At 46.8% G+C, this 26,190-nt stretch overlaps 1 protein-coding gene across 7 annotated transcripts in view; it reads left to right on the forward strand.

The window, feature by feature from the left end:
* The window catches only part of RERE (arginine-glutamic acid dipeptide repeats), a 291,780-nt gene that overhangs the window by 199,357 nt on the left and 66,233 nt on the right, over positions 1–26,190 (forward strand). For all 7 annotated transcript variants that reach the window (XM_081954888.1, XM_081954889.1, XM_081954886.1 and 4 more), the window contains one exon: positions 9,381–9,479. In XM_081954888.1, coding sequence (XP_081811014.1) covers positions 9,381–9,479 — 99 coding nt within the window. The remainder of the gene's footprint in view (positions 1–9,380; positions 9,480–26,190) is intronic.

A 26,190-nucleotide genomic window follows, 5' to 3' on the forward strand; every position in this document is an offset into this window, starting at 1 on the left:
AAGAGGAATAGGGTTGAATAGAATAGAATAGAAATAGAATAATGGAATGAAAATATTATACAATAGAATACAATAAAGAATAGGAAAGGATATAAGAATGGAATAGGAGTAGAATAGAATTAGGAATAAGGAAGAGGAATAGGGTTGAATAGAATAGAAATAGAATAATGGAATGAAAATATTATACAATAGAATACAATAAAGAATAGGAAAGGATATAAGTATGGAATAGGAGTAGAATAGAATAGAATTAGGAATAAGGAAGAGGAATAGGGTTGAATAGAATAGAATAGAAATAGAATAATGGAATGAAAATATTATACAATAGAATACAATAAGGAATAGGAAAGGATATAAGAATGGAATAGGAGTAGGATAGAATTAGGAATAAGGAAGAGGAATAGGGTTGAATAGAATAGAAATAGAATAATGGAATGAAAATATTATACAATAGAATACAATAAGGAATAGGAAAGGATATAAGAATGGAATAGGAGTAGGATAGAATTAGGAATAAGGAAGAGGAATAGGGTTGAATAGAATAGAATAGAATAGAATAGAATAGAATAGAATAGAATAATAGAATAGAATAGAATTCTTTTATTGGCCAAATGTGGTTGGACACACAAGGAATTTGTCTCCGGTGCAGAAGCTCTCAGTGTACTTACAAACTATTAAAGCAATACAATTATAAGATACTAATAAGAGAAGGTAGAAACAACGAGAAGGATAATAGCAATCCAGCCAAACCACATGGAACAAATATCTTTATTAGGGGCTAAGATATATATATAGACCTTGAAATGGTTCTCCAACCAGGAAGAAGTGGTGGGTTACCTGCTTTTGGTTTTGCCGGGAGCCCAAATTGGCCTCCGTCCCGGTCTGGTTTCCAATGGGCGGGTGGGAATATCGCGTCTGTTGGCGCGGAGGGGGGCGTGTGTATGTTTAGAAATGATAATGGGGTACGGGGGGGGGAATGCACACGCTCTTATGATGCCTTATTATGGAAATACAATAAACTTCAGAGCATCCCTTCCCATAAATCATTCCTGACCAAGTTCTTTCCCAGGGTTTTATTTATGTAATAACAGGGTGCTGTAACCCTCAGCGTGATTTATTGTTAATTACACCCAAAAGGCGTGGAGAGAATAAGGCTGTTTTTTTCTTTTTTCTTTTGCTGAGCAGCAGTTATATTAGTTGGTGGAACATTTCCTCCCTCCCTGGGTCTGTTTCCCTTAACGACCGAGGCTGCTCTATTTCCTTCCTGCCCTCCCTCCCCTTCTCTCCCTTCCCCCCTCCATTTATTACTCTCTCCATTTATCCTTCCTTCCTCCTCCCTCTTTTTCCTTCATTCCTTCCTTCCTTCCCTTCCTTCCTTTCTCCCTCCCCCTCCCTCTTTTTCCTTCCTTCTTTCCTCCTCCCCCTCTTTTTCCTTCTTTCCCCAATTCCTTTTCTTCCCTTCCCCTCCATTTATTCTTATCTCCTTCCCTCCTTCCTTCTTTCCTCCTCCCTTTTTCTTTCCTTCCTTCCGCCATTCCCTTCCCTTCAATTTATTCGTCTCTCCTTCCTCCCTTCCCTTCTCTTCCCCTCCATTTGTTCTTCTCACCTTCCTCCCTCCCCCCTCCTCTCTTTTTCCTTCCTCCCTTCCCCCATTCCCTTATCTTCCCTTCCCCTCCATTTATTCTTCTCTCCTTCCTTCCTTCCTTCCTTCCTTCCTTCCTTCCTTCCTCCTCCTCCCTTTTTTTTCCTTCCTTCTGCCATTTCCTTCCCCTCCATTTATTCTTCTCTCCTTCCTCCCTTCCTTCCTCCATTCCCTTATCTTCCTTTTCCCTCCATTTATTTTCTCTTTCCTTCCTTCCTTCTCCCTTTTTCTTTCCTTCCGCCCTTCCCTTCCCCTCCATTTATTCTTTCTTCCTCCCTCCTTCAATCCCTTCCCTCAAAATCATGGCCGTAAGTCGGGGACGTACCTGTACAACAATTGCAGCCTCCCGGGGGCACCTGATCCCCATTTGCAATCCCAGCCAGCTTTCAACAAGCAAGAGTCCAAGGGGGGGGGGGGGAGCTGATTCACTTAACAACTGCCTGACTGGCTTGACAACTGGTGATTCGCTTAACAGTCGTGGCCAAATAGTTGTAAATGTGGATGCGACTCACTTTAACACCTGCTATGCTTAGCAGCGAAAATTCTGCTCCCGATGGTGGTCTTAAATTGAGGACTTCTCCTTCTTCATCAGACTGACAGCTGAAGTCGGGCTTGGAGGAAGGATGTCGGTAGGCAAGGCTCCTTGCCTCCCCCCTCCCCACCCTTTTAAAAACACTTTATTTATACATTTTTCTTGAACATCCATTGGGGCTTGGTAAACAGTGTCTTGTCTGGGTCTATTTACTTTATACGTAGTAATAGCAGTAGTAATATATTGTTTGTTTACACCTATTGATAATCTTTCAACTTCTAACTTCTGCCCCTATTATCTAACCATTGATAGAACAAATCCCATGTTAAAAAATATTCTGTATCCTCTTCACCTACCTGCTGCCCTCTTTCTATTCCTTCCTTCCTCCGTTCCTTTCCCTTCCCCTCCATTTAGTCTTCTCTCCTTCCTCCCTTCTCTTCCCCTCCATTTATTCCTCTCTCCTTCCTTCCTCCTCCTCCCTCTTTTTCCTCCCTCCCTCCCTCCCTCCCTTCCCTTCTCCATTTATTCTTCTCTCCTTCCTTTCTCCTCCCTCTTTTTCCTTCCTTTCTTCCTCCCTCCCTCCCTTCATTCCTTCCCTTCTCCTCCATTTATTCTTCTCTCCCTTCCGTGCTCCTCCTCCCTATTTTTCCTTCCTCCCTCCCTCCCTCCCTTCCTCCCCTTTTCCTCCATTTATTCTTTCCTCGCTCCTCCTCCCTCTTTTTCCTCCCTCCCTCCCTCCCCTTCTCCATTTATTCTTCTCTCCTTCCTTCCTCACTCCTCACTCTTTTTCCTTCCTTCCTTCCCTCCCTTCTCTATTTATTATTCTCCCCTTTTCTTCCATTTATTCTTCTCTCCCTTCCTCGCTCCTCCTCCCTCTTTTTCCTTCCTCCTTCCCTTCTCCTCCATTTATTCTTATCTCCTTCCTCCTCCTCCCTCTTTTTTCTTCCTCCCTCCCTCCCCCCCTTCCTGTATCTTATTCACCTCCCCACTGCCCCCCTTCCCATTAAAACATCTGCAGATATTTGAAGAGACAGGCAGAGCTCTAAGTGTTCCCCTCCAAGATTATCAAAGGCCAGAAAATTCAGGCCCGGCTTGGCTTTAATAGTGTTATATAAAAGTCCCGATTCCTGATAATTCCTCGCTGGAAGATTTCTCTTCCTTCTTTTTTCCTTTTCAACTATATGGGGGAGGAGGGGGAGAGAAAGAAAGCTGAAATATCTGTCAGCCGAAGAATGGCCTCTGCCTTTAATATCTTGCAGCCCTTGTAAATCCATGTCTTAATTAAAATTTGCAGGCGCTAAGCCGGCGTTTGATAGCAGCGGCTCTAATTTTCCCGTAGAGCGAGCTCTCACGTTATGGCTTCTGATGTCCTTGATGGTCGCATTTGAAACGCACACCGCTTTTTAGTCTCCCAAGATCCAAAGGGTGAAGTTGAGCGCCTGGCTCAAATTTGCAGGGAGGAGGGGGGGCGGAAAAAGCCATTATTTTCACGACTGAGATGCAGCCTGTTGGAGGATTGTGCTAAAAAGTCCACCCATCCAGAGCCTGGTATTTTATAGCTTTTCCTAGCCCTGTGATGGCGAATCTATGGCAATCATACCATAGAGCCCTCTCTGCGGGCATGAGAGCCGTCGCCCCAGCTCAGCTCCACCGTGCCCGCGTACGCGCCTCCTGCCGGCCAGCTGGTTTTTAGGCCTCTGCTGTGCATGAGTAGGATGAGTAGGGGGTGGGGCAGTGTGTGGGGGGGTGTCATACACACATGGGCGGGGCAAGTGCGGGAAGGTCGCATGTGCTTGCGGGGGGTCACAGACACATTCACACGGGTGGGGGGAGCGCATGCATGCGCGGGGGGGTCACATGTGTATTGCATTAGGGGGAGGGTAAAGGGGGGAGAGGGGAAAAACTCAACACACATAGACACCCCTTTCAAGACCCCCGCAGCAGGGGTGGGTTCTGGCCGGCTTTACTGCCGGTTTTCTCGTGCGCGTGCTTTGCGCGGCTGCACAGTTCGATTGAAATTGTTTTGCGCTCGTGCGGAACTCAAAAAACAAGATGGCGTCAGCGGCGACCAGAGAACTGGTTCGGGGGCGTGGCAGGCCTGGGTCGCTGCCGGTTCCAGCAACCTAGGCCGCCCTACCACTACCAGTTCGGTCAAACTGGTAGGAACCCACCTCAGGGAGCCCATCCGCAAAGCTAGCCCAACCTTTCCCTCCCTCCCTCTCCAACCAACCAGCCGTCCGAGACCCTGGCCCGGTTCTTAATGGACTCCCCATTATTTCCTATCAACCCCCCTCCCTCCCAACCATCGCGGCCCAGATGCTTTTCAAGCCAGGCTGGTAATGGCCATAATTGGAGGTGCAGTGCCTTCGCCGCACCGGTGCCCCCAGATACGCAGCCGCGCTTCCGTCTCGGAAAGGTCGCCGGGAAAACGGGGGCCTTTAAATTAAGCTACGAATTACAAGCCGAGGACAATATTTTGACGCGCCCGAGCTGGCTGGGTCAGGAAGTGGCGCGGCGTAATTCACAGATTCATTACCGAAGGGTGGTGGCGGGGACCGACAGCTGAGCGCAGAAGGCCACGCGGTGGCAAGGCAGGTGCCCCAATGCGCGCCCGCCTCCGCGCACAAGCACACCCACCCTTGCCCCTTGTGATGCTAATAAGGCGTGCGAGGGGGCAGCGCCTCGTTAAGGCCTCCTGTGAGATAAACGAAGGGGAATAGAGGGGAGGGGAAAACATTAGCATTTAAAGCAGGTAATGTCGTAAGCCCTGCCTGCCTCCTTCCCTGCCTTACAGCCAACAGGGAGATTAAAGCCGGGATCGGATGCTTCATTGCTTTCATTTGAGCCCGTCAGGAAAGTAAAACATACCCATTGCAACAGCCTCGGCAGTTTCAAAATATTGATTTTTTGCATTCTCTCGCTCCCCCCTTTCCTCCTCCCCTTTCCTCCTCCCCTTTCCATGCCTCCGTTTCTTAAGCTGGAGGAAAAGAGAAGGGCTCAGCATGCGGAATGGAATGGAATAGAATAGAATAGAATAGAATAGGGAAAGAATAGAATAGAATAGAATAAGGAAAGAATAGAATAGAATAAGGAAAGAATAGAATAGAATAAGGAAAGAATAAGGAAAGAATAGAATAGAATAAGGAAAGAATAGAATAAGGAAAGAATAGAATAAGGAAAGAATAGACTAGACTAGAATAAAGGAAAGAATAAGGAAAGAATAGACTAGAATAAGGAAAGAATAGAATAGAATAGAATAAGGAAAGAATAGACTAGAATAAGGAAAGAATAGACTAGAATAAGGAAAGAATAGAATAGACTAGAATAAGGAAAGAATAGACTAGAATAAGGAAAGAATAGAATAGAATAGAATAAGGAAAGAATAGAATAGAATAGAATAAGGAAAGAATAGAATAGGGAAAGAATAGAATAGGGAAAGAATAGAATAGGGAAAGAATAGAATAAGGAAAGAATAGACTAGAATAAGGAAAGAATAGAATAGAATAGAATAGAATAAGGAAAGAATAGAATAGAATAAGGAAAGAATAGAATAAGGAAAGAATAGAATAGAATAAGGAAAGAATAAGGAAAGAATAGAATAGAATAAAGAAAGAATAGAATAGAATAGAATAAGGAAAGAATAGAATAGGGAAAGAATAAGGAAAGAATAGAATATAATGGAATATAATAGGGAAAGAAGAACAGAACAGAATAGAATAGAATTCTTTATTGGCCAAGTGTGATTGGACACACAAGGAATTTGTCTTTGGTGCATAGGCTCTTAGTGTACATAAAAGAAAAATAAAATAGAAAACAATGGCTGCCAACCTTCTTCCATTGAGGACCTGCACACTGCATGAGTCAAAAAGAGGGCCGGGAAAATATCTACAGACCCCTCGCATCCTGGACGTAAATTGCTTCAACTCCTATCCTCAAAACAACACTATATAGCACTGCACACCAAGACAACTAGACACAAGGACAGTTTTTCCCCAAATGCCATCACTCTGCTAAACAAATCATTCCCTCAACACTGTCAAATTATCTACTAAGGCTGTATTACCATTGTTCTTCTCTTCCTTCCTAGTACCTATCTCTCCCCACTTATGGCTATAACCATGTTGCTTGTATCTTTACAAATTATATTGCTTTTATTTGTTTCCTAGTACGATTTGATTGCTTATTAGTAACTTATGACTGTCACGACGTGTTGTACCCTATGATTCTTGATGAATGTATTTTCTGCAGTTCTGATTCTCCTCTGAAGTCCGTGTCTGTCTTGTTGGTTGCAGAGCCAAACTAGGCAGTTATGGAGGTGCAGATGAGAAAACTTAGTAATTCCTCTGTAGAACAGAATCAGCAGCTCTCTGGGCAGTTTGAGCTTCCTGAGTTGGCGCAGAAAGAACATTCTTTGCTGTGCTTTTTTCATAACACTTTGGACGTTAGGGGTCCATTTTAGGTCTGGAGATATGATAGAGCCTAGAAACCTGAAGGTCTATACAATACAATACAATACAATACAATACAATACAATACAATACAATAGTAGAGTTGGAAGGGACCTTGGAGGTCTTCTAGTCCAACCCCCTGCCTAGGCAGGAAACCCTATACCATTTCAGACAAATGGCTATCCAACATCTTCTTAAAGACTTCCAGTTGATACTATGTTGTCTAGTGTTGTAAGAGGTATTGTAAGAGGTGGTAGTATGGGAGGGTTTCTTCTAAATTCCACCCCCTTTATGGTTTTGAGTGTATTTAGCTCCTTCAGTTCTAATCATCACATTTTTTTTTAATTAAAAAATAACAGACTTTCCTTCCTCGTTCTCTTTCCCTGCTTCTCTGAGCGATGGGCTCCGGAGTATGCTTCTGTTAAGTTGCCTTGATTAACGAAGGGGCAACGGGGGACGAACGGTTTGTTAAGTTTCATCGGAGCCATCCCTCCCTGCCAATTCAACCCATTCGGTTAGCTTTTACGGCCCCGCACGCATGCATCATGCTCAGGAAACGGGATACTTCACAAAGCGATGGAGGGGATTAATTCATTGGAGAGAAGCTGAACAATAGTGTATATATACAGGTAGTCCTCGATTTACGACATTTAGCGACCGTTCCAAGTTACAACAGCATTGAAGAAAGTAACTTCGGACTGTTTTTCACAGTTCCCACCATTGCAACATCCCTGCAGTCACATAATCAAAATTTGGACGCTTGACAACTGGTTCATAGTTACGACCGTTGCTGTGTCCCAAAGTCACGAGATCCCCTTTTGCCACCTCCTGACTAGCAAAATCAGCGGGGGAAGCCAAATTCACTTAACAACATTCCCGGGACAAAACTCCCTTAGCAAGACTCTCGCTTAACAGCAGAAATTCTGGGCTTAAAATTTGTGAGTTGTAAGTCAAGGACCACCTATACAACCATTGCCAGCCTCACCTGGCCACCATTTGCAATCTTCCCAGCCAGAGTCAATTAGGGGAGGGGAGGGGGAGCTGGATTTACTTAAAGACCGCCTGACTGGCTTGACAACTGGGGTGCTTCACTTAACAGCCGTGGCCAAATAGTTGTACGTTTGGAGGGGAGAGGGGTTACCGAATAGGCCCTCTGAGCAGGGGTGAAATCCAGTAGGTTCTGACAAGTTCTGGAGAACCGGTAGTGGAAATTTTGAGTAGTTCAGAGAACTGGTAGCGGAAATTTTGAGTAGTTCGGAGAACCGGTAGTGGAAATTTTGAGTAGTTTGGAGAACCGGTAGCAGAAATTTTGAGTAGTTAAAAAATCCGGTAGCAGAAATTTTGAGTAGTTAAAAAAAAACAGTAGCGGAAATTTTGAGTAGTTCGGAGAACCGGTAGCGGAAATTTTGAGTAGTTAAAAAAACCGATGGCGGAAATTTTGAGTAGTTCGGAGAACCGGTAGCGGAAATTTTGAGTAGTTAAAAAAACCGATGGCGGAAATTTTGAGTAGTTCGGAGAACCGGTAGCGGAAATTTTGAGTAGTTAAAAAAACCGATGGCGGAAATTTTGAGTAGTTCGGAGAACCAGTAGCAGAAATTTTGAGTAGTTAAAAAAACTGGTAGCGGAAATTTTGAGTAGTTCAAAGAACCGGTAGCGCAAATTTTGAGTAGTTCGGAGAACCGGAAGCGCAAATTTTGAGTAGTTCGGAGAACCGGAAGCGCAAATTTTGAGTAGTTCGGAGAACCGGAAGCGCAAATTTTGAGTAGTTCGGAGAACCGGAAGCGCAAATTTTGAGTAGTTCGGAGAACCGGAAGCGCAAATTTTGAGTAGTTCGGAGAACCGGAAGCGCAAATTTTGAGTAGTTCGGAGAACCGGTAGCAGAAATTTTGAGTAGTTCGGAGAACCGGAAGCGCAAATTTTGAGTAGTTCGGAGAACCGGAAGCGCAAATTTTGAGTAGTTCGGAGAACCGGTAGCAGAAATTTTGAGTAGTTCGGAGAACCGGAAGCGCAAATTTTGAGTAGTTCGGAGAACCAGTAGCACAAATTTTGAGTAGTTAAAAAAACTGGTAGCGGAAATTTTGAGTAGTTTGGAGAACCGGTAGCGGAAATTTTGAGTAGTTTGGAGAACCGGAAGCGCAAATTTTGAGTAGTTTGGAGAACCGGTAGCAGAAATTTTGAGTAGTTCGGAGAACCGGTAGCAGAAATTTTGAGTAGTTAAAAAAACTGGTAGCGGAAATTTTGAGTAGTTTGGAGAACCGGAAGCGCAAATTTTGAGTAGTTTGGAGAACCGGTAGCAGAAATTTTGAGTAGTTCGGAGAACCGGTAGCAGAAATTTTGAGTAGTTAAAAAAAACGGTAGCGCAAATTTTGAGTAGTTCGGAGAACCAGCAAATGCCACCTCTGGCTGGCCCCAGAGTGGGGTGGGATTGGAGATTTTGCAGTATCCTTCCCTTGCCACGCCCACCAAGCCACACCATGCCCGTCAAGCCACGCCCACACAACTGGTAGTAAAAAAAATTGAATCTCACCACTGCCACTGAGTCATGGGAATGGGCGGGGGGGGCGCAGGAGGGTTCGGTTCTGAGGCAGACGACGTGGGAAGAATTGGGGGAAATGTGGCTTTGTCTTCAGAACCCAAAACGATCTTTGACCCGAGGCGCTAAGCTTTCCGCTTCGGTTCTGTTTCAGGAAAAAGCATTCGTGTCTCTCTAGCGTCGTTTCCACTGACCTCCGTCTTATTCTCTCTTCCTCTCTTGCAGCTACACGAGAGCAACTACGATGCCGGGAAGGCCCTCCAGCGTCTGGTGAGGAAGCCCGTCCCCAAACTGATCGAAAAATGCTGGACGGAAGACGAAGTGGTAAGGAGACTTGTTTTAAATTTACATTTCTCGTCACTTTTGCTCGGATCCTTCATGCCAGAAGGTGGCAAGAGGCAGGCTTGCGCAGCTGGCTTCACCCATCTGCCAGGTTCTCACCTTGCCAGCTTACACCCAAATCACTCAAGATTAGACGTTGCTCTCCTACCCCGGGGTTCAGCCAAAAAGACGCTGAGGGCTCAGCCTCGCTGTCTTGCACCGGTTATCCCTGGTTGCCCACTGAGCGGCTAGCAGACCCCTCCCCCCCAAAAAAACCCAACTAGAAATAGCTTTTCTGTGCCTTGACTGTGTTACCTGAATAGTGATGCGGTGGCTCAGTGGCTAAGACGCTGAGCTTGTCAATCAGGAAGGTCGGCAGTTTGGAGGTTCGAATCCCTAGTGCCGCGTAACGGAGTGAGCTCCCGTGACTTGTCCCAGCTTCTGCCAACCTAGCCGTTCAAAAGCACCTTAAAAAATGCAAGTAGAAAAATAGGGACCACCTTTGGTGGGAAGGGAACAGCGTTCCATGAGCCTTCGGTGTTGAGTCATGCCGGCCACATGATCACGGAGACGTCTTCGGACAGCGCTGGCTCTTTGGCTTTGAAACGGAAATGAGCACCGCCCCCTAGAGTGGGGAATGACTAGCACATATGTCCGAGGAGAACCTTTACCTAATTAATCAAGATCACGTGAAGTGTTAATACCACTTTATAATGCCTTGGTAAGGCCACACTTGGAATATTTGCATTCAGTTTTGGTCGCTACGATGTAGAAAAGAGGTTCTCAACTCTAGAAAGAGTGCAGAGAAGAGCAACAAAGAGGATGAGGGGACTGGAAGTTAAACATATGAAGAACGGTTGCAGGAACTGGGTAGGTCTAGTTTAATAGAAAGAAGGACTAGGGGAGACATCATAGCATTGTTCTAATATCTCAGGGGTTGCCACAAAAAAGAGGGAGTCAAGCTATTATCCAAAGCACCTGAGAGTAGAACAAGAAGCAATGGGTGGAAACTAATCAAGGAGAGAAGCAACTTAGAACTGAGGAAGAATTTCCTGACAGTGAGAACAATTAATCAGTGGAACAGAATTTGCTTCCAGAAGTTGTGAATGCCCCAACACTGGAAGTCTTTAAGAAGATTTTGGATAGCCATTTGTCTGAAACGGTATAGGGTTTCCTGCCTAGGCAGGGGGTTGGACTAGAAGACCTCCAAGGTCCCTTCCAACTCTGCTATTGTATGTATGTAATATATATATATTCCCCAAACCTGTGGGTGGAAGAAATGGAATTGTTGCTTGCTTACACCAAGCCTTTAGAATGGAAAAACTTGTTTTTGGCAAGAGATAAATCTTGATGCTTGTTTTTCTTTTAACTCAAAAGCACATTTTCAGCAAGAACTTTGGATACTATATCCATATAATGCTGATTGCCCAGGATTTAGATTTGGACATTTTTTTCTGGATCCTTCCAGGTGTTTCCAGCCCATGCCATCACGAGTGCTCCAACCTCGTCATTGGCCCAAAACGCAGGGAGACGTTGACTTACATCCCTTCCTTGAGTGACCGTTCAAAGTTAGAACAGGCCCTGAAAAAAATGACTTGCGACCATTTTTTACACTTAACGACAAACCTCACTTAATTGTGCTGCTCAGGGACAGAAATTTTGGGCATACTTTGTGTATCCCGACCAAAGCCTAAGGAAAGCTGACTCTTGCAACTTCCAGTCTTTTTAAACGTGAAGCCTGCTTTTGTGGGGTGACAGTCTGCTCCCCAGCTGGAAAGAAAGAAACTAAGTTCCCGCCATCTTCTCATACATCTGCTCCAAAAGCAGGCAGGTCCTTGACAATGATGATAAAACTTAATTGGCCATATTGGTGTGTTTGTGAGTTCATAAATTTTAACGCACCTTCCCAACACCTGCTTCCGTTTGGGAGCCGTCTTTGTCAATCTAAATACAAATCTGTTCCCCCCTCTCCCCCCCCCCCGTTTCCAGGGCCCCCAGATCTGAGACATTAATTTCCCCGCAGTGCGCTTGTGAATATTTGTAATTTGGCGAAGGAGCATTGCTTTGACAAGACATAACTTGTGAGCTGCTATTATGGCCCACCAGCCATAACACCAGAATTGGAAGGGACCTTGGAGGTCTTCTAGTCCAACCTCCTACTCAAGTAGGAAACCCTATACCATTTCAGACAAGTTGGCTATTTCTGCCATCTTGGTGTCATTTGCAAATTTGATGAGTTCCCCATTTATTCCCTCATCCAAATCATGAAGATTTGGATGGGGGAATAAATGGGGAACTCATCAAATTTTCAGGTGACACCAAGCTGGCAGGAATAGCCAACACTCCAGAAGATAAGCTAAAGATACAGAAGGATCTTGACAAACTTGAACATTGGGCACTATCTAATAAAATGAAATTCAAGGGTGAAAAGAGTAAAGTTCTACATTTAGGCAAGAAAAACGAAATGCACAGGTACAGTATAGATAATACCTTGCTCAACAGTAGTAACTGTGAAAGGGATCTTGGAGTCCTAGTGGACAACCATTGAAATAGGAGCCAGCCGTGTGCAGCAGCTGCCAAAAAAGCCAACACAGTCCTAGGCTGCATCAACAGAGGGATAGAATCAAGATCACGTGAAGTGTTAATACCACTTTATAATGCCTTGGTAAGGCCACACTTGGAATACTGCATTCAGTTTTGGTCGCCACGATGTAAAAAAGATGTGGAGACTCTAGAAAGAGTGCAGAGAAGAGCAAGAAAGATGATTAGGGGACTGGAGGCTAAAACATATGAAGAGCGGTTGCAGGAACTGGGTATGTTTAGTTTAATAGAAAGAAGGACTAGGGGAGACATGATAGCAGTCTTCCAATATCTAGGAGTTGCCCCAAAGAAGAGGGAGTCAACCTATTCTCCAAGGCAGCTGAGGGTAGAACAAGAAGCAATGGGTGGAAACTAATCAAGGAGAGAAGCAACTTAGAACTGAGGAGAAATTTCCTGACAGTTAGAATAATTAATCAGTGGAACAGAAGTTGCCTCCAGAAGTTGTGAATGCCTCAACACTGGAAGTCTTTAAGAAGATGTTGGATAGCCATCTGTCTGAAATGGTATAGGGATTCCTGCGTAGGCAGGGGGTTGGACTAGAAGACCTCCAAGGTCCCTTCCAACTCTGCTATTGTATTGTAAGTAACTCTCCAGTCTTTTCTTAAAAGCCTCCAGTGATGGAGAACCCACAACTTCTGGCGTCAAGCTCTTCCACTGGTTCATTGTTGTGTCATTCTCAGAAACTTGTTGTTTCTCCTTCATTCCAGGTTGCTTCTCTCCTTGCTTAGTTTCCATCCATGGCTTCTTGTCCTGCCTTCAGGTGCTTGGGTGAATAGGTTTGGTGAATAGGGGCAGCCCCTCAAACATTGGAAGACTGCTTTCCTGTCCCCCCCTAATCCTTCTTTTCATTAGGGAGACCAATCTGGGACATAATTTGAGTTTCCTAAGGCTAGGATTCGATGCTTGGCCTCCATCCTAGTTTGTTTGAAAGTGTAGAATGTCGCTTTCAGACTTTACAGCACAGAGTGGATGGATGGAGAAGAAATGGAGGCAGCTTTGGAACTGCTTTTTTTCTTGATTTTTTTTTCGGAGTTGCTTAAGATATATTAGTTGGAAGACGGTTTCAAACGAAGTAAATCCTTCGGAACGTTTGATTTTTATTTCCAATCCAGATGTAGCGTTTGTATCACTTCTCTGCTTTCTCCCTTTCTGTCCAAATTTGTTTCAAAACAAATAGCTTTTTGAGGGGGGGGGGGGAGATAATGTTTCAACCCTCCATTTTTTCTTTCTTTCTTTTTGAAAAAAATCCCGATCTGACCGTCAATATTATTTATGCTCTCGAGATTTCTTTGCCTTTTTTTCCAGGTTTGATTTATGGCTGTGGGTGGCTTAGATAATTTTTCTTCCCGGTCTTTTCATTTCTTCCTCCCTCTCCTTGTTCATTTGCTTTGACTGGACGTCAGCATCTTGTCAGCCGTATTACAGGCTGCCGCCCCCACTCCGATTCATACGGCAAATCTTTGGAACTGATCCAGTTTTGGGATAAGCCAGCTCATTGCCCTCTCGGCTCATTTGCCCCCAAGAGGCAATTGGATGTCCTTGTTTTTCGTTGGAAGACGTTTCCCTTCACGCCCAAGAAGCTTCTTCAGCTTCTTCTCATCAGCTGAAGAAGCTTCTTGGGTGAGAAGCGAAACGTCTTCAAAGAAAAAAAAAAATCAGAAAGTCCAGTTGTCTCTTGAAAAAGCACCTTTGGGTCAACCACGATCTGAATGACGGAGAATCTCCATAGGCATCTTTGCTCGTTTGTCTTCCAGTTGTCGGAACGCGGTCTTCCCTTGCAAATTTTTTGGGTGGTGGTGGAGGGGGATCCTTTCTGGAGGAGGGGGGGGTTAGGCCGAACGGAATATTTTTAGCATCCTTGAAATCAAAACCCTTAATCGGAGGATTGAGATTCCGTGCTTTGAAATGGCTAGGCTCCGACTGGCAATCCAGAGGCGAAGCGCCGCCTCTTTCCAGCTTCGCTTGTGCCATCCAAAGAAAGAAGGCCTCTACATGTGTGCTGGACTGCCCTTCGTGGCCTGGGCATTTGGACACACAGGCCATAGAAAGTGGGGTGGGGGGAAGCAGGGGTCATTTTTCCCTTTTCAGTCGAGGGATGATAGTTCCAAGATTAATCAACGTCGCGCAATCTGTCTGTTTGAGCAACGCATTGCATCTGTCTTTCCAAGGCTGCAATTTCTTTCTTTTTATTCTTTTTAATTTTTTCTATTTAACTGAGATTGCTCGGGCTTTTGTCCTGTGGTGAAATTCAAATTTTTTTACTACCGGTTCTGTAGGTGTGGCTTGGTGGGCTTGGCAGGGGAAGGATACTGTAAACTCCCCATTCCCTCCCCACTCCAGGGGAAGGATACTGCAAAATCCCCATTCCCTCCCCACTATAGGGAAAGGATACTGCAAAATCCCCATTCCCTCCCCACTCCAGGGGAAGGATTCTGCAAACTCCCCATTCCCTCCCCACTCCAGGGGAAGGATACTGCAAAATCCCCATTCCCTCCCCACTCCAGGGGAAGGATTCTGCAAACTCCCCATTCCCTCCCCACTCCAGGGGAAGGATACTGCAAAATCCCCATTCCCTCCCCACTATAGGGAAAGGATACTGTAAAATCCCCATTCCCTCCCCACTCCAGGGGAAGGATACTGTAAAATCCCCATTCCCTCCCCACTATAGGGAAAGGATACTGCAAAATCCCCATTCCCTCCCCACTCCAGGGGAAGGATACTGCAAAATCCCCATTCCCTCCCCACTATAGGGAAAGGATACTGTAAACTCCCCATTCCCTCCCCACTCCAGGGGAAGGATACTGCAAAATCCCCATTCCCTCCCCACTCCAGGGGAAGGATTCTGCAAACTCCCCATTCTCTCCCCACTCCTGGAAGAAGGATACTGCAAAATCTCCTTTTCCTCCCCCACTCCAGGGGGAGGATACTGCAAAATCCCCATTCCCTCTCCACTCCAGGGGAAGTATACTGTAAAATCCCCATTCCCTCCCCACTCCTGGGAGAAGGATACTGCAAAATCTCCTTTTCCTCCCCCACTCCAGGGGAAGGATACTGCAAAATCTCCATTCCCTCCCCACTCCAGGGAGAAGGATTCTGTAAAATCCCCATTCCCTCCCCACTATAGGGAAAGGATACTGAAAAATCTCCATTCCCTCCCCCACTCCAGGGGAAGGATACTGCAAAATCTTCATTCCCTCCCCACTATACGGAAAGGATACTGCAAAATCTCCATTCCCTCCCCACTCCCGGGGAAGGATACTGCAAAATCCCCATTCTCTCCCCACTCCAGGGGAAGGCTACTGCAAAATCCCCGTTTCTCTCCCCACTCCAGGGGAAGGATGCTGCAAAATCTCCATCCTCTCCCCACTATAGGGAAAGGATGCTGCAAAATCTCCATTCCCTCTCCACTCCAGGGGAAGGATACTGCAAAATCTCCATTCCCTCCCCACTCCCGGGGAAGGATACTGCAAATTCTCCATTCCCTCCCCACTCCAGGGGAAGGATACTGCAAAATCCCCATTCCCCCCCCCACTCCAGGGGAAGGATACTGCAAAATTCCCATTCCCTCCCCACTCCAGGGGAAGGATATTGCAAACTCTCCATTCCCTCCCCACTCCAGGGGAAGGATACTGCAAAATCCCCATTCCTTCCCCACTCTGAGGCCTGCCAGAGATGGCATTTGCCGGTTCTCCAAACTACTCAAAATTTCCGCTACCGGTTCTCCAGAACCTGCTGGATTTCACCCCTTTTTTCGGCCCTTCATCTGTGGATTTCTTAGTCTCGATTGAAAAATGCGGAAGCGGGGTGAAAAAGCAACTGTTTGTTCTCTTCCCCAAGCTATTGATTCCATCCACCAAAGGGGACCAATCCCAGAATCCTTTGGAGTTTCTTAGCAACGGGGCAAAGTTTGTTTTCGCTCCCTGGGCACGCAAGGAAAGCACATCTTGTTCCTTCTGTGTGCAGAAACACCGAAGAACGTGCTGCCTCAAAACACAAAACTTAAGCAAACCGGTAGCGCAGATTGCAGGAGGCTGAAGAAATACATAGTGCATGTACTCAAAAGCCCGATTGGGCTTATTTCCAGAGAGGTCTTATTTTCAGGGAAACCGGGTATATATTTTGGGAGTTTTAATAGCTCCCGTTCTTGTTCTTCCCCCTTTCAATATTCCAGAGATCATCATCTCTTTTTAATGACACCCTAATCCCTAGTGGGGTGGAGTCCAGGCAAATGAATGGAACTGTGTGTTTACTGGCCCGATGCCCTTCATGTCGCCAATGCAAAGTTTTTTTCGGCAGACATATTCTCATTGTCCTCAGAGAAATATCTGCCTCTATCTAGAATCAAACTCACAGCCTCCTGATTGTGAGGCAGGAGCTCCACCTCTAGGCCTCCACACCGCTCTTCCAATATTCCAGAGATCTGAGCACGAAATGCGCCAAGGATGTCGGTCTTCAAGCTGGGCTTAAAAGAATTCTTGTCCTGCACCCATTGCTGGCTATGTCTTATATCTGGGATTATCGGTGTTGTTAAAGTCCTACACGCACGTCTTCGGAAGAATTGCACCCTTTCTTAATGGAACAGTGCCCTTACATGTCTTACTCCATTACATATGGAGGATGTCTACTCCCCACCCACTCCTTTGAAGGAGCCCTGATAATATTGCAACCAGCAAGCCTGAACAGAACATGATCGGAAGAGTCCTTGGTGCTCTCTCTGAGCTGGCTTGTTTTCTTGCAGTCGCTTCATTATCCAACCTAGGTAACATGATGCACTGATGACATTACCTAGTTGGGTAAAGAAACGTCTGCAAGAAAATTAGAGAGCACCAAGGACCCCTTCACGTCTGCCCTGAGCTACAAATACTCTCCAAATACTGTTGGGGGTGTCCAGTCAATTATAAGCTCTTTCCCCCCCTCCCCTTCTCCAACCTTCTTCCGCTCTCCCCTTGGGGGCCTCTGGGTCAGACTACATGGCCTCCAGCCCTTGACATGTAGGTCCCTGTCTAAGAGGGCGTAGGGAAGGTCAGAATCATGGATCAGAAGTGTCTTCAGAGAGGCATTTAAGCGCCGAGACAAGCCCATCTGGAAACAGTCTTGGAAATTGGCCATGTCTGTTTGATGGATGGAGCCATGCCCACCGATGTGTCTGGCAGATCCTTATGATGAGAAGGACGAAGATTGACAGCCCGCTTTTAAAACCAGGAGTACATCTGGGTGGGAAAGCTGTCGGTGCAGCAGGCGGAATTCGAATGTAGGGAAAGATGGAGGCGAAGCCATGCTGGGCTTTCTTGTTGCAGTTTTTGTGGCCACTGTTGTTGAATGGATCGCTGCCGTTGTTAAGTGAGTCGTGAAATTGTTAAGTGAGCCGGGCTTCCGCCCGCTGACTCCGCTCGTCGGAAGCCAGCTGGCAAGGTCACCACGTGACCTTGGGAACATAGCAACCGTCGTAAGTCCATGCCAGTTGCCAAGTCTGGCATGGGATTTATTTAATTGGGTTTTAAGGGTTTTATAGGCTTTTAACGTATTATATTTATTATTCGATTACAGTCTCATAACCTCCTTCACCAGTATTAATTTAATTGTTTATGTATGTATTTTATAATGTATTTTAGTGACTGTACACCGCCCCGAGTCCTCTCCGGGAGAGGGGGCGGTCTATAAGTGTGAATAATAAATAAATAAGTGTGAATAATAAATAAATAAATAAAGTCCCCTTATTCTGATCCCATGCCCACAGGGATGCCGCAAGGGGTTGTAAGTGCGAGGAACCGGTCATTAGTCTTTTTTTCCCAGTGCCATTGAAATTCCAAATGTTCTCGGGGCCCACCATGTTTCCCCAAAAATAAGACAGGGTCTTTTTTTTCCTCCTAAAATAAGCGCTTGGCCTTATTTTCGGGGAGGTCTTATTATTTTTGAGGTGCAGGAGGCGACGAGCGGTGTCACTCGTTGCTGCTGGTGCGTTGCAATATTTTTGGAGAGGGGTTATTTTTTGGGGGAGGGCTTATTTTAGCGCACACGCTCAAAAGCTGAATTGGGCTTATTATCCAGGGAGGTCTTATATTCTGGGAAGCAGGGTACCTGTGGAAAGTCCACAGTGCTGAAAACGAAGGAGTTCTGTTCTGAGCCCAGAGAGAGATTCGCGGATGTCTCTTTTAAGACGCTAACCGGGATTTATTTCTGCACAATCCCCAGTTGTCTTTTTTTCTACATGCGGTTTTTTTTTGTGTGTGTGTGTATTGGCTAGAAAATCCTTTTCCCTTCTCCGCACTCCGTTTCGGAGAAAACACCCCTTTTGTTAAGGCAGGCGGATGTCTGCTTTTGTGCAAGCTTTCCCCACAAATTATTATTAAGGAAGTCATTTTAGTAATAGGCTTCCCGGCACGAGTAATAAACAGGTAGTTTAAATGTTGCTAAGAAAAGAGATTAAGGCTCCTTAACTTGGCTTTGAAAGGATGAAAGCCCATTATAATTATGTCTCTCTTGAAATAAGAAGCTATCCTCTGCTTAAGAACTTCTAATTTTTAATGTAGGAAAAGCTGGGGGTTTTTTTTTTTCCTCCTTCTTCTTTAACCAGTCCTTAAATCCTCGGATCCTTACACAGAGCAAAAATTGCGTTCCTATCCATGCTTCTCATTCCCAAACAGGCGGGTTTTTTTCCCTCCCCGAGAGAAACACACACACACACGCACACACCTCCTTGTGTCCTTGACTCTGTGCTTTGCAATTTGTAATTTCCATTTCATTTCGGTGGATCCCAAACCTTTTGATCTGAGCCTGCCTGACAGCAAGCTATTTGTCTTTCTTTCTTTCTTTTTCTTCTTTTTTTAAACGTCCCCTGCCACGGCATTTAAAAACTATACTTCAAAGGAAGCCCCCCCCCCTTACGGTCTGGGCACACTTACGCTTCATTCATGCAGCTCCATATTCAGTAGCTTTGAAAAATGAGGTTGCTTTGCCGTGGCGGCCACAATAGAGCAGGTGAAGGGAGCTCTCAATCCATCCTGGCTTGCCCCCACACACACACTCCTCCTCCCTTCCTGTTTGGTTATTTAAACCGTGTGGCTTTTGAGCAGTGTTGGCGAGTGCCGCAACGGGCATGTGCGGGGGTAGTAGGGGCGGTCCGGAAACTGGAAGAGCAGCTCTCCAGCGCGCGCCCGCGTAGGAGCACCGGAATTCGGAAGAGCAGTTCCCTGGCAAGTACCAGTTTCATGCACGCCGGTCATCTAGTCTTCGGTTTCTGGCACTCAAAGATCAGCTGGCTGGCGTGCATGTGTGCGCCAGAAACTGGAAACTCAGCTTCCCGGAGTGTACATGCCTGCCAGGCAGCTTCTCTTCCGGTTTCCGGCGCTCCCGTCCGCGCAAAGACCAGCTAGCCAGCGCTCATGTGTATGTCAGAACCCGGAAGAGCAACGGCTGGCGTACCCGGGGAGACAGCTCTGCGTGCCACTTCCAGCACATGTGCCTATAGGTTCGCCATCACAACTCTAGAGATTCCTTCGGGAGGGTGGGGTGGGATGGGGGGCTATTATTTAATTCTAAGTTGGTTGAGATGTCACTTTTCCCAGTCACATCGGTTTCTCCACATGGCACATCACCTCGTCTCCATATTTATCATTTCTTGATCCTTCGAAAGATGGGTAATGGCACACTGATGATGATCCGGTGGAGTGAACGGTCTTAAAGAACTGCCCATCTGGATTCAGTTCCAAGTGGGGAGGAAGACCCTGGAAACATGGAGGCTGATGGGAAAGATGGTTTTAATGGGGAAGCAGAACCACACCAAGCGCGTGGCTGACCGCATGAAGTGGACAGCGAGTGTCATTTATACCCTCTCTTGGGCGTTGAACTTGAGTTTGCTGTTCCTGTGGCAATGGCATGTATTCTGTTGGTTGCAGTCGGTCTGAATCAAGTTTGGTTGAACCTTGGGCTGATATAATGAAGGGGCTTGGTTGTGCCATGTGGTGAGCTATGCGGGTAGATAATTCTATTATGTCCTGGAGGGTGAAGGTTTCTTGTCTGATCTGCTGGGGACAGGAAGCTGGAGCTGAGTCTCTGTCTCCCTTGCGATTTCTATTTCTCTTTTTGGGGAAATATTCTGCCTTTTTAATATTTCCTCAGATATTTCCGTCATCTAGGTGCTTTCGACAGGATGTTGAGAGGGTGCATGTAGGCTTGTACCCAGGGAAAAAGCGACGATGAAGCGATTAATTGCCGTCCCACCTTCTGAAGGTGGATGGTTGTGTTTTGCTCACCTCTGGGAAGGCATTTGAAGAAGAGACTGCAACCTTCAACCCGTTGGGTCGGAAATTCATCTTCCTCGGATTCTTTTCTGGCTTCCCAAAAGCACGAAGGCGACTCCTCGTCCCGATAAAAGCCCTTTTATTTAGTTTTAAAGGGAATTCCTCTCCAGCAAAGTCCAGGCCAAGAGTCTTTCAAGAGATTCCACAACTATAGACCTTGATCGGGCTTGGAGAGCTGCCAGGCCGATATCTTCTAAACGCCATGCTGTAGCAGCAATTCCTTGGCAAGAAGTCAGGAACAGATCTTCACCCTAATGAATTGAACTAATTGTCTCCTGCAAACTCCAACTTGGGAGTAAAGCCACACCTTGGAGGTGATTTGCCCCTCCCATAGGAAACAAAAGAGGAGCGAATGGGGAGGGGGCTTTTGCAGGAAACAAGACGTTCCTTCGTTGGCGTCAAGAGTAGAAAGTTATGTTTCTGAGTATAAGAGACTCTGTGCCAAGTCTCGCCTTGCCCCGTGTTTGGAAACTAGTTATCTGGCAGCTCTCCGAGCGAGATAAGGTTCGTGTGGATAAACATTCCTCTGAAAGACTGTTTGTCGAGCCTTGCTGGCTGTGAATGAAAGGAATTCACAGTCGGGTAAATAAAAGGGGTTTTGCCAGGACCCAGACTCTGCCTCGTGCTTGTTAAGGAAGCCTGGATCAGAATAGCCTAGGGTAGTGATGGCGAACTTTTTTTAGCTCCCGTGCCAAAAGCGGGGGAAGCACAGGGGGGTCGTGGTGGGTGTGCCACACCCATAATGCTATGCACATGACCAGCACGCCCCCCCTCCACTTTTGGAACATTTTTTTCACCCTCCTCAGGCTCCAGAGGCTTTCTAGGAGACTGGGGAGGGCAAAAACAACCGCCCCCATGCCCCCCCACCCTCCGGAGGCTTTAGGAGCTTCCCTGAAGGCTCCGGAGGGCGAAAAATGGATCTATGGGAAACCCGGAAGTTCGGGAATGGTCACTTCCGGTTTGTCTGTAGGGACAATATTCAACTTCCGGAGCCTTCAGGGGGCTTCAGGCGGCTTCCCTGAAGGCTCCGGAGGGCGAAAAACAGACCTATGAGCAAACCGGAAGCGTAATGGAATGAGCTCCCATTCCTTGTCCCAGCTTCTGCCAATCTAGCAGTTCGAAAGCATGTAAAAAGGGCAACAAACGACCTCAAAAGAAGACAGAAGTCAGCTGGCCAGTGCGGGCATGCTCGCTGACCAGCTGACAGGGCAACGCCTCACGTGCCCTAAAAAATTGCTCCCCGGGCCATAGGTTCGCCATCACAGGCCTAGGGGGCAATGTTCCCTCTAATTTTTTTTCAATGTGAGCAGAAAAGTATAGTGTTTGAGCAGCACATTTTCATGCCTGAGCACCTGAATTTTTTTCACAGATGTCACCTGACAACAACAAAATCAGTATTATTTGAAACTCAAAGTTACGTTTCTTCAAGGTACCCGCTTAATTCAAAGTGTTATATAATATCAGTATCACTTAACAACGCTCCTGCTTAGCAACCAAAATGTTGGCTCAGAAACTCTGGCATTTGAAGCACACAAGTCTTAAAGCTGTCAAATTACAAGACCCTTGCACCCCTAACCCTTTAGAAAAAAAACTCCAGGGCTGTTCAAACTTGACAGCTTTAAGACTTGTGGACTTCAACTTCCAGAATTCCTCCTCCAGTCATGTTGGCTCAGGAACTCTGGCACTGAAGCATGCAAGTCTTAAAGCTGTCAAGTTACAAGATCCTTGCACCCCTAACCCTTTAGGAAAAAAACCCCAGGGGTCTTCAAACCTGACAGCTTTAAGACTTGTGGACTTCAACTCCCAGAATTCCTCCTCCAGTCCTGTTGGCTCAGAAACTCTGGCATTTGAAGTGTGCAAGTCTTAAAGCTGTCAAGTTACAAGACCTTTGCACCCCTAACCCTTTAGAAAAAAAACGCAGAGGTCTTCAAACCTGACAGCTTTAAGACTTGTGGACTTCAACTCCCAGAATTCCTCCTCCAGTCCTGTTGGCTCAGAAACTCTGGCATTTGAAGTGTGCAAGTCTTAAAGCTGTCAAGTTACAAGACCTTTGCACCCCTAACCCTTTAGAAAAAAAACGCAGAGGTCTTCAAACCTGACAGCTTTAAGACTTGTGGACTTCAACTCCCAGAATTCCTCCACCAGTCATGTTGCAGCGACATCATCTGCGTGGATCTGCTCCATCTTCGGCTTTTTTCACTGGGGGCAGGGCTGCTGCTGAAGATGCCGACAAGCTGCTACCTCCTCCTCCTCCAACAGCACCACCAGATTTGCACTTGAGCTCAGCTCTGAGTTACCCCTGCTCTTTTTTTCCCCTGCTCCCCCCCCCCCCGCCTTCCTACTGGCTCCCGCAGCCTCATGGCTCCTCAAAAAGCACGGCGGAGGAGGAGGGGGCAGGGGTAACGCAGCGCTGAGCTCAGGTGCTCCGAGCGGAGGGGAGGCGGCGTTGCTGGAGCTTTGGTGGCTACAATTCAGCCGCAGCGCCGGGCGCCAAATCCGGCAGTGCTGTTAGAGGAGGAGGAGGTGGCAGCAGTTCTTCCGGTGGCGGCGGGGGCTTTGGGGCTTCACAACTACCCTCAGTCGCCCCGTGCTCCTCAAAGCAAGTCCGGGGAAGTCCTTTGCGGGCAGCCCGTTCTAGCTGCCTGCAAAGGACCTCCCCAGCTTCCGGAGCCTGTGGCAGTAGAAATCACTGCGCGGCAGTTGAAAACTGCTGCGCGATGTTTTCTTGCCACGTGCGCGGCCGCGCACCTTAGAGGGAACATTGCTAGGGGGCGAAGGCAGAAGAAAGCAGAGTGAATCTCTGCGGCTTGGAAATTCTGGTGGTGGGACAGCTGCTCCTTCTGAAATCCAGCTTTGACTCCACACATGTTTCTTATTCCTCCAGCTTCTATACTTAGCACTTTCTCCCGTGCCGCCATCCGTCCTTCTGTAACTCTCTCGTTTTGAAGTTTCCAGCTCGGGGGATCAAAGCACCTCTTCGTACAGGAGCGCTAATCCAGCTTGCGGGTAATATAAAACCCGCAGAGCAGTGTGATCTAATATATCATCTTAAGAAGGGGGAAAAATCTGATTTTATTTTAGAATGGCTTGGCGGTCGAGTCACGATAGGAGATCTTGGCGGTTCCTGGATGGCTGCGGTGTGCAGGGCTTGCTGGCGTCGACATTGGTTCACTCCAGATTTAAGTGCAGAGTTCTGTGTGTGTGTGTGTGTGTGTGTGTACTTCTTTCATGTTTAGAAAAGATTTAACTGGTATCTACGTTTTTTAAAAAAAGCTTCATTAGGTATGGATTGAGAAGGACACAGGGGCTCAGTGTTTAAGACCCTGAGCTTGTCGATCAGAAAGCTCAGCAGTTCGGCAGTTCGAATCCATAGCACCACGTAACAGAGTGAGCTCCCGTGACTTGTCCCAGCTTCTGCCAACCTAGCAGTTCAAAAGCACGTTAAAAAATGCAAGTAGAAAAAATAGGGGCCACCTTTGGTGGGAAGGGAACAGCGTTTGATGCGCCTTCGGGAGTTGAGTCATGCCGGCCACATGACCACGGAGACGTCTTCGGACAACGCTGGCTGTTTGGCTTTGAAACGGGGATGAGCATCGCCCCCTAGAGTAAGGGATGACTAGGACATAGGTGCGAGGGGAACCTTTCCCTTTCCCTTAGGTATGGATTATTTTCTGGATTCGGCCACTTTAATGGAGCTTATTCTCAAACTGCTGAGCCATGGGGAAATATGCGAGTTGGGTGGGGAATTGATATGAATGGGATTGGACAGCAAATGGACTTTTGCTATTTCCCATCTCCGTTCTTTATCAGGTGGCTTTTAAGCAGCTACCCTGTTTCCCCGAAAATAAGACCTCACTGGATAATAAGGCCAATTGAGCTTTTGAGCACATGCGCTAAAATAAGTCCTCCCCCAAAAATAAGCCCTCCCTAAAATTATTGCAACACAGCAGCAGCCATGAGGTGACCACGCTCGCCGCCTCCTGCATCTCAAAAATAATAGGACCTCTCCGAAAATAAAGCCAAGCACTTATTTCGAGGGTCAAAAGAAAATAAGACCCTTTCTTATTTTGGGGAAAACACAGTATTTTTTTTTCAGCTCGCTTGTGGGGAATAAAAATTGATTCCTAGGCAATTCAACAGGGGAAGCGTGCAAAATTTGGACCCGGGCCTCCATTGAGGGTTGTGGTTTTTTTGCAGGGTGGGGTGGGGAGAGAGGAATCAAGAAGGAAACCAACAATGCCCTTGCTGTCTTAATCTCTTAATCTCATCTGCGTAAATCTTTATTGGGTTATCCTCAGATGCCACCTTGGGCTGTATTAATTCCTGTCCTTTGGCTGCTCCCGGGGAGCGGGGGTGCGACCTCCTAAAGCCGTAGCCCACAATCACATTCAGTTGGGTTTACTCCCAGGGAAGCACCCGCAGAAGGTTGCAACCTGAATTAAATCCATAAAAAAAGGAAGGGGAGAGAGGAGGCTGCGCAACTCACCAGCTCTTTACCGACGTCAGAAAAACCGATCGGGGGTCCAAGCCCTAGGACGGGTCAGCAACCTTAAACACTCAAAGAGCCACAAAGATCCTAACCGGAAGCTGCTTATTATTATTATTATTATTATTATTATTATTATTATTATTATTATTATTATTATTATTATTATTTCTTTGGATTTCTAAACCGCCCCCTCTCCCAAAAAGGGACTCATAAAATGCAGATAAAATACATGAATAACAATATAAATAGTATAAAAACAATTAAATACTAAACATTTAGATGGAGGAGAAGAGACTGTACAAGAAATAAATATGCTATGGAAACCCTAAAAAACATCCCCAATTAAAATACCCAAACCCAGTTAAAATATATCCCCGGGAGACAAAACTAAGAGAGTGCCAGGCCAGCTGATTGAAACAGGTGAGTTTTTAATTTTTGACGGAAGGAGCGGAGGTCGGTGGTGGTTCTGATGTCGGGGGGGGAGGTCATTCCAGAGGGTTGGGCCCATCACAGAGAAGGACCTACTCCTAGGTGTCGCCCGCTGGCATTGCCTAGCGGACGGCACCAGGAGGAGTCCCTCCCTGTGTGAGCGGATTGGTCGTAGGGACGTGTGTGGTAGGATGCGATCCTGCAGATAACTAGGTCCTATGCCATGGAGCGCTTTAAAGATGGTAATCAATACCTTGAAACGCACCCAAAAGGCCACAGGTAGCCAGTGCAGCTCGCGCAGGAGGGGTGTTACGTGGGAGTATCGTGTACTCCCCATGATGACCCGCGCGGCTGCGTTCTGAACTAGCTGCAGTCTCCGGATGCGTCCCAAGGGAAGCCCCATGTAGAGGGCATTGCAGTAGTCCAGGCGAGACGTCACCAGCGCATGAGTGACCGTGCGCAGGGCACTCCGGTCCAGTAGGGGGCGCAATTGGCGCACCAGGCGGACCTGGTGGAACGCCCCCCTTGCCACGGCTGCCACATGGTCCTCCATTGACAGCCGGGCATCAAGGAGGACGCCCAAATTGCGTGCCTGTTCCACAGGGGACAGTTGTTCGCCCCCTATGGCCAGCGATGGTGTCAGCTGGCTGAACCGAGGTGCCGGTAGCCACAGCCACTCAGTCTTGGAGGGGTTGAGTTTGAGTCTGTTGTCCCCCATCCAGACCCCGACGGCTTCCAAACACTGGGACATCACTTCGACGATGTCCCCATTCAATTCAGGAAGTCTGGTTTCCCCACCATAGAGTCTCCTCCTAGCACAGCATCGTTTTTCTTCTGCCGATTGGAACTCCCGTTCCCCCACCATAGAGTCTCCTCCTAGCGCGGCATCGTTTTT

Source organism: Natrix helvetica (assembly GCF_964273705.1).
Source record: "Natrix helvetica genome assembly, chromosome: 5".
Taxonomy (NCBI): domain Eukaryota; kingdom Metazoa; phylum Chordata; class Lepidosauria; order Squamata; family Natricidae; genus Natrix; species Natrix helvetica.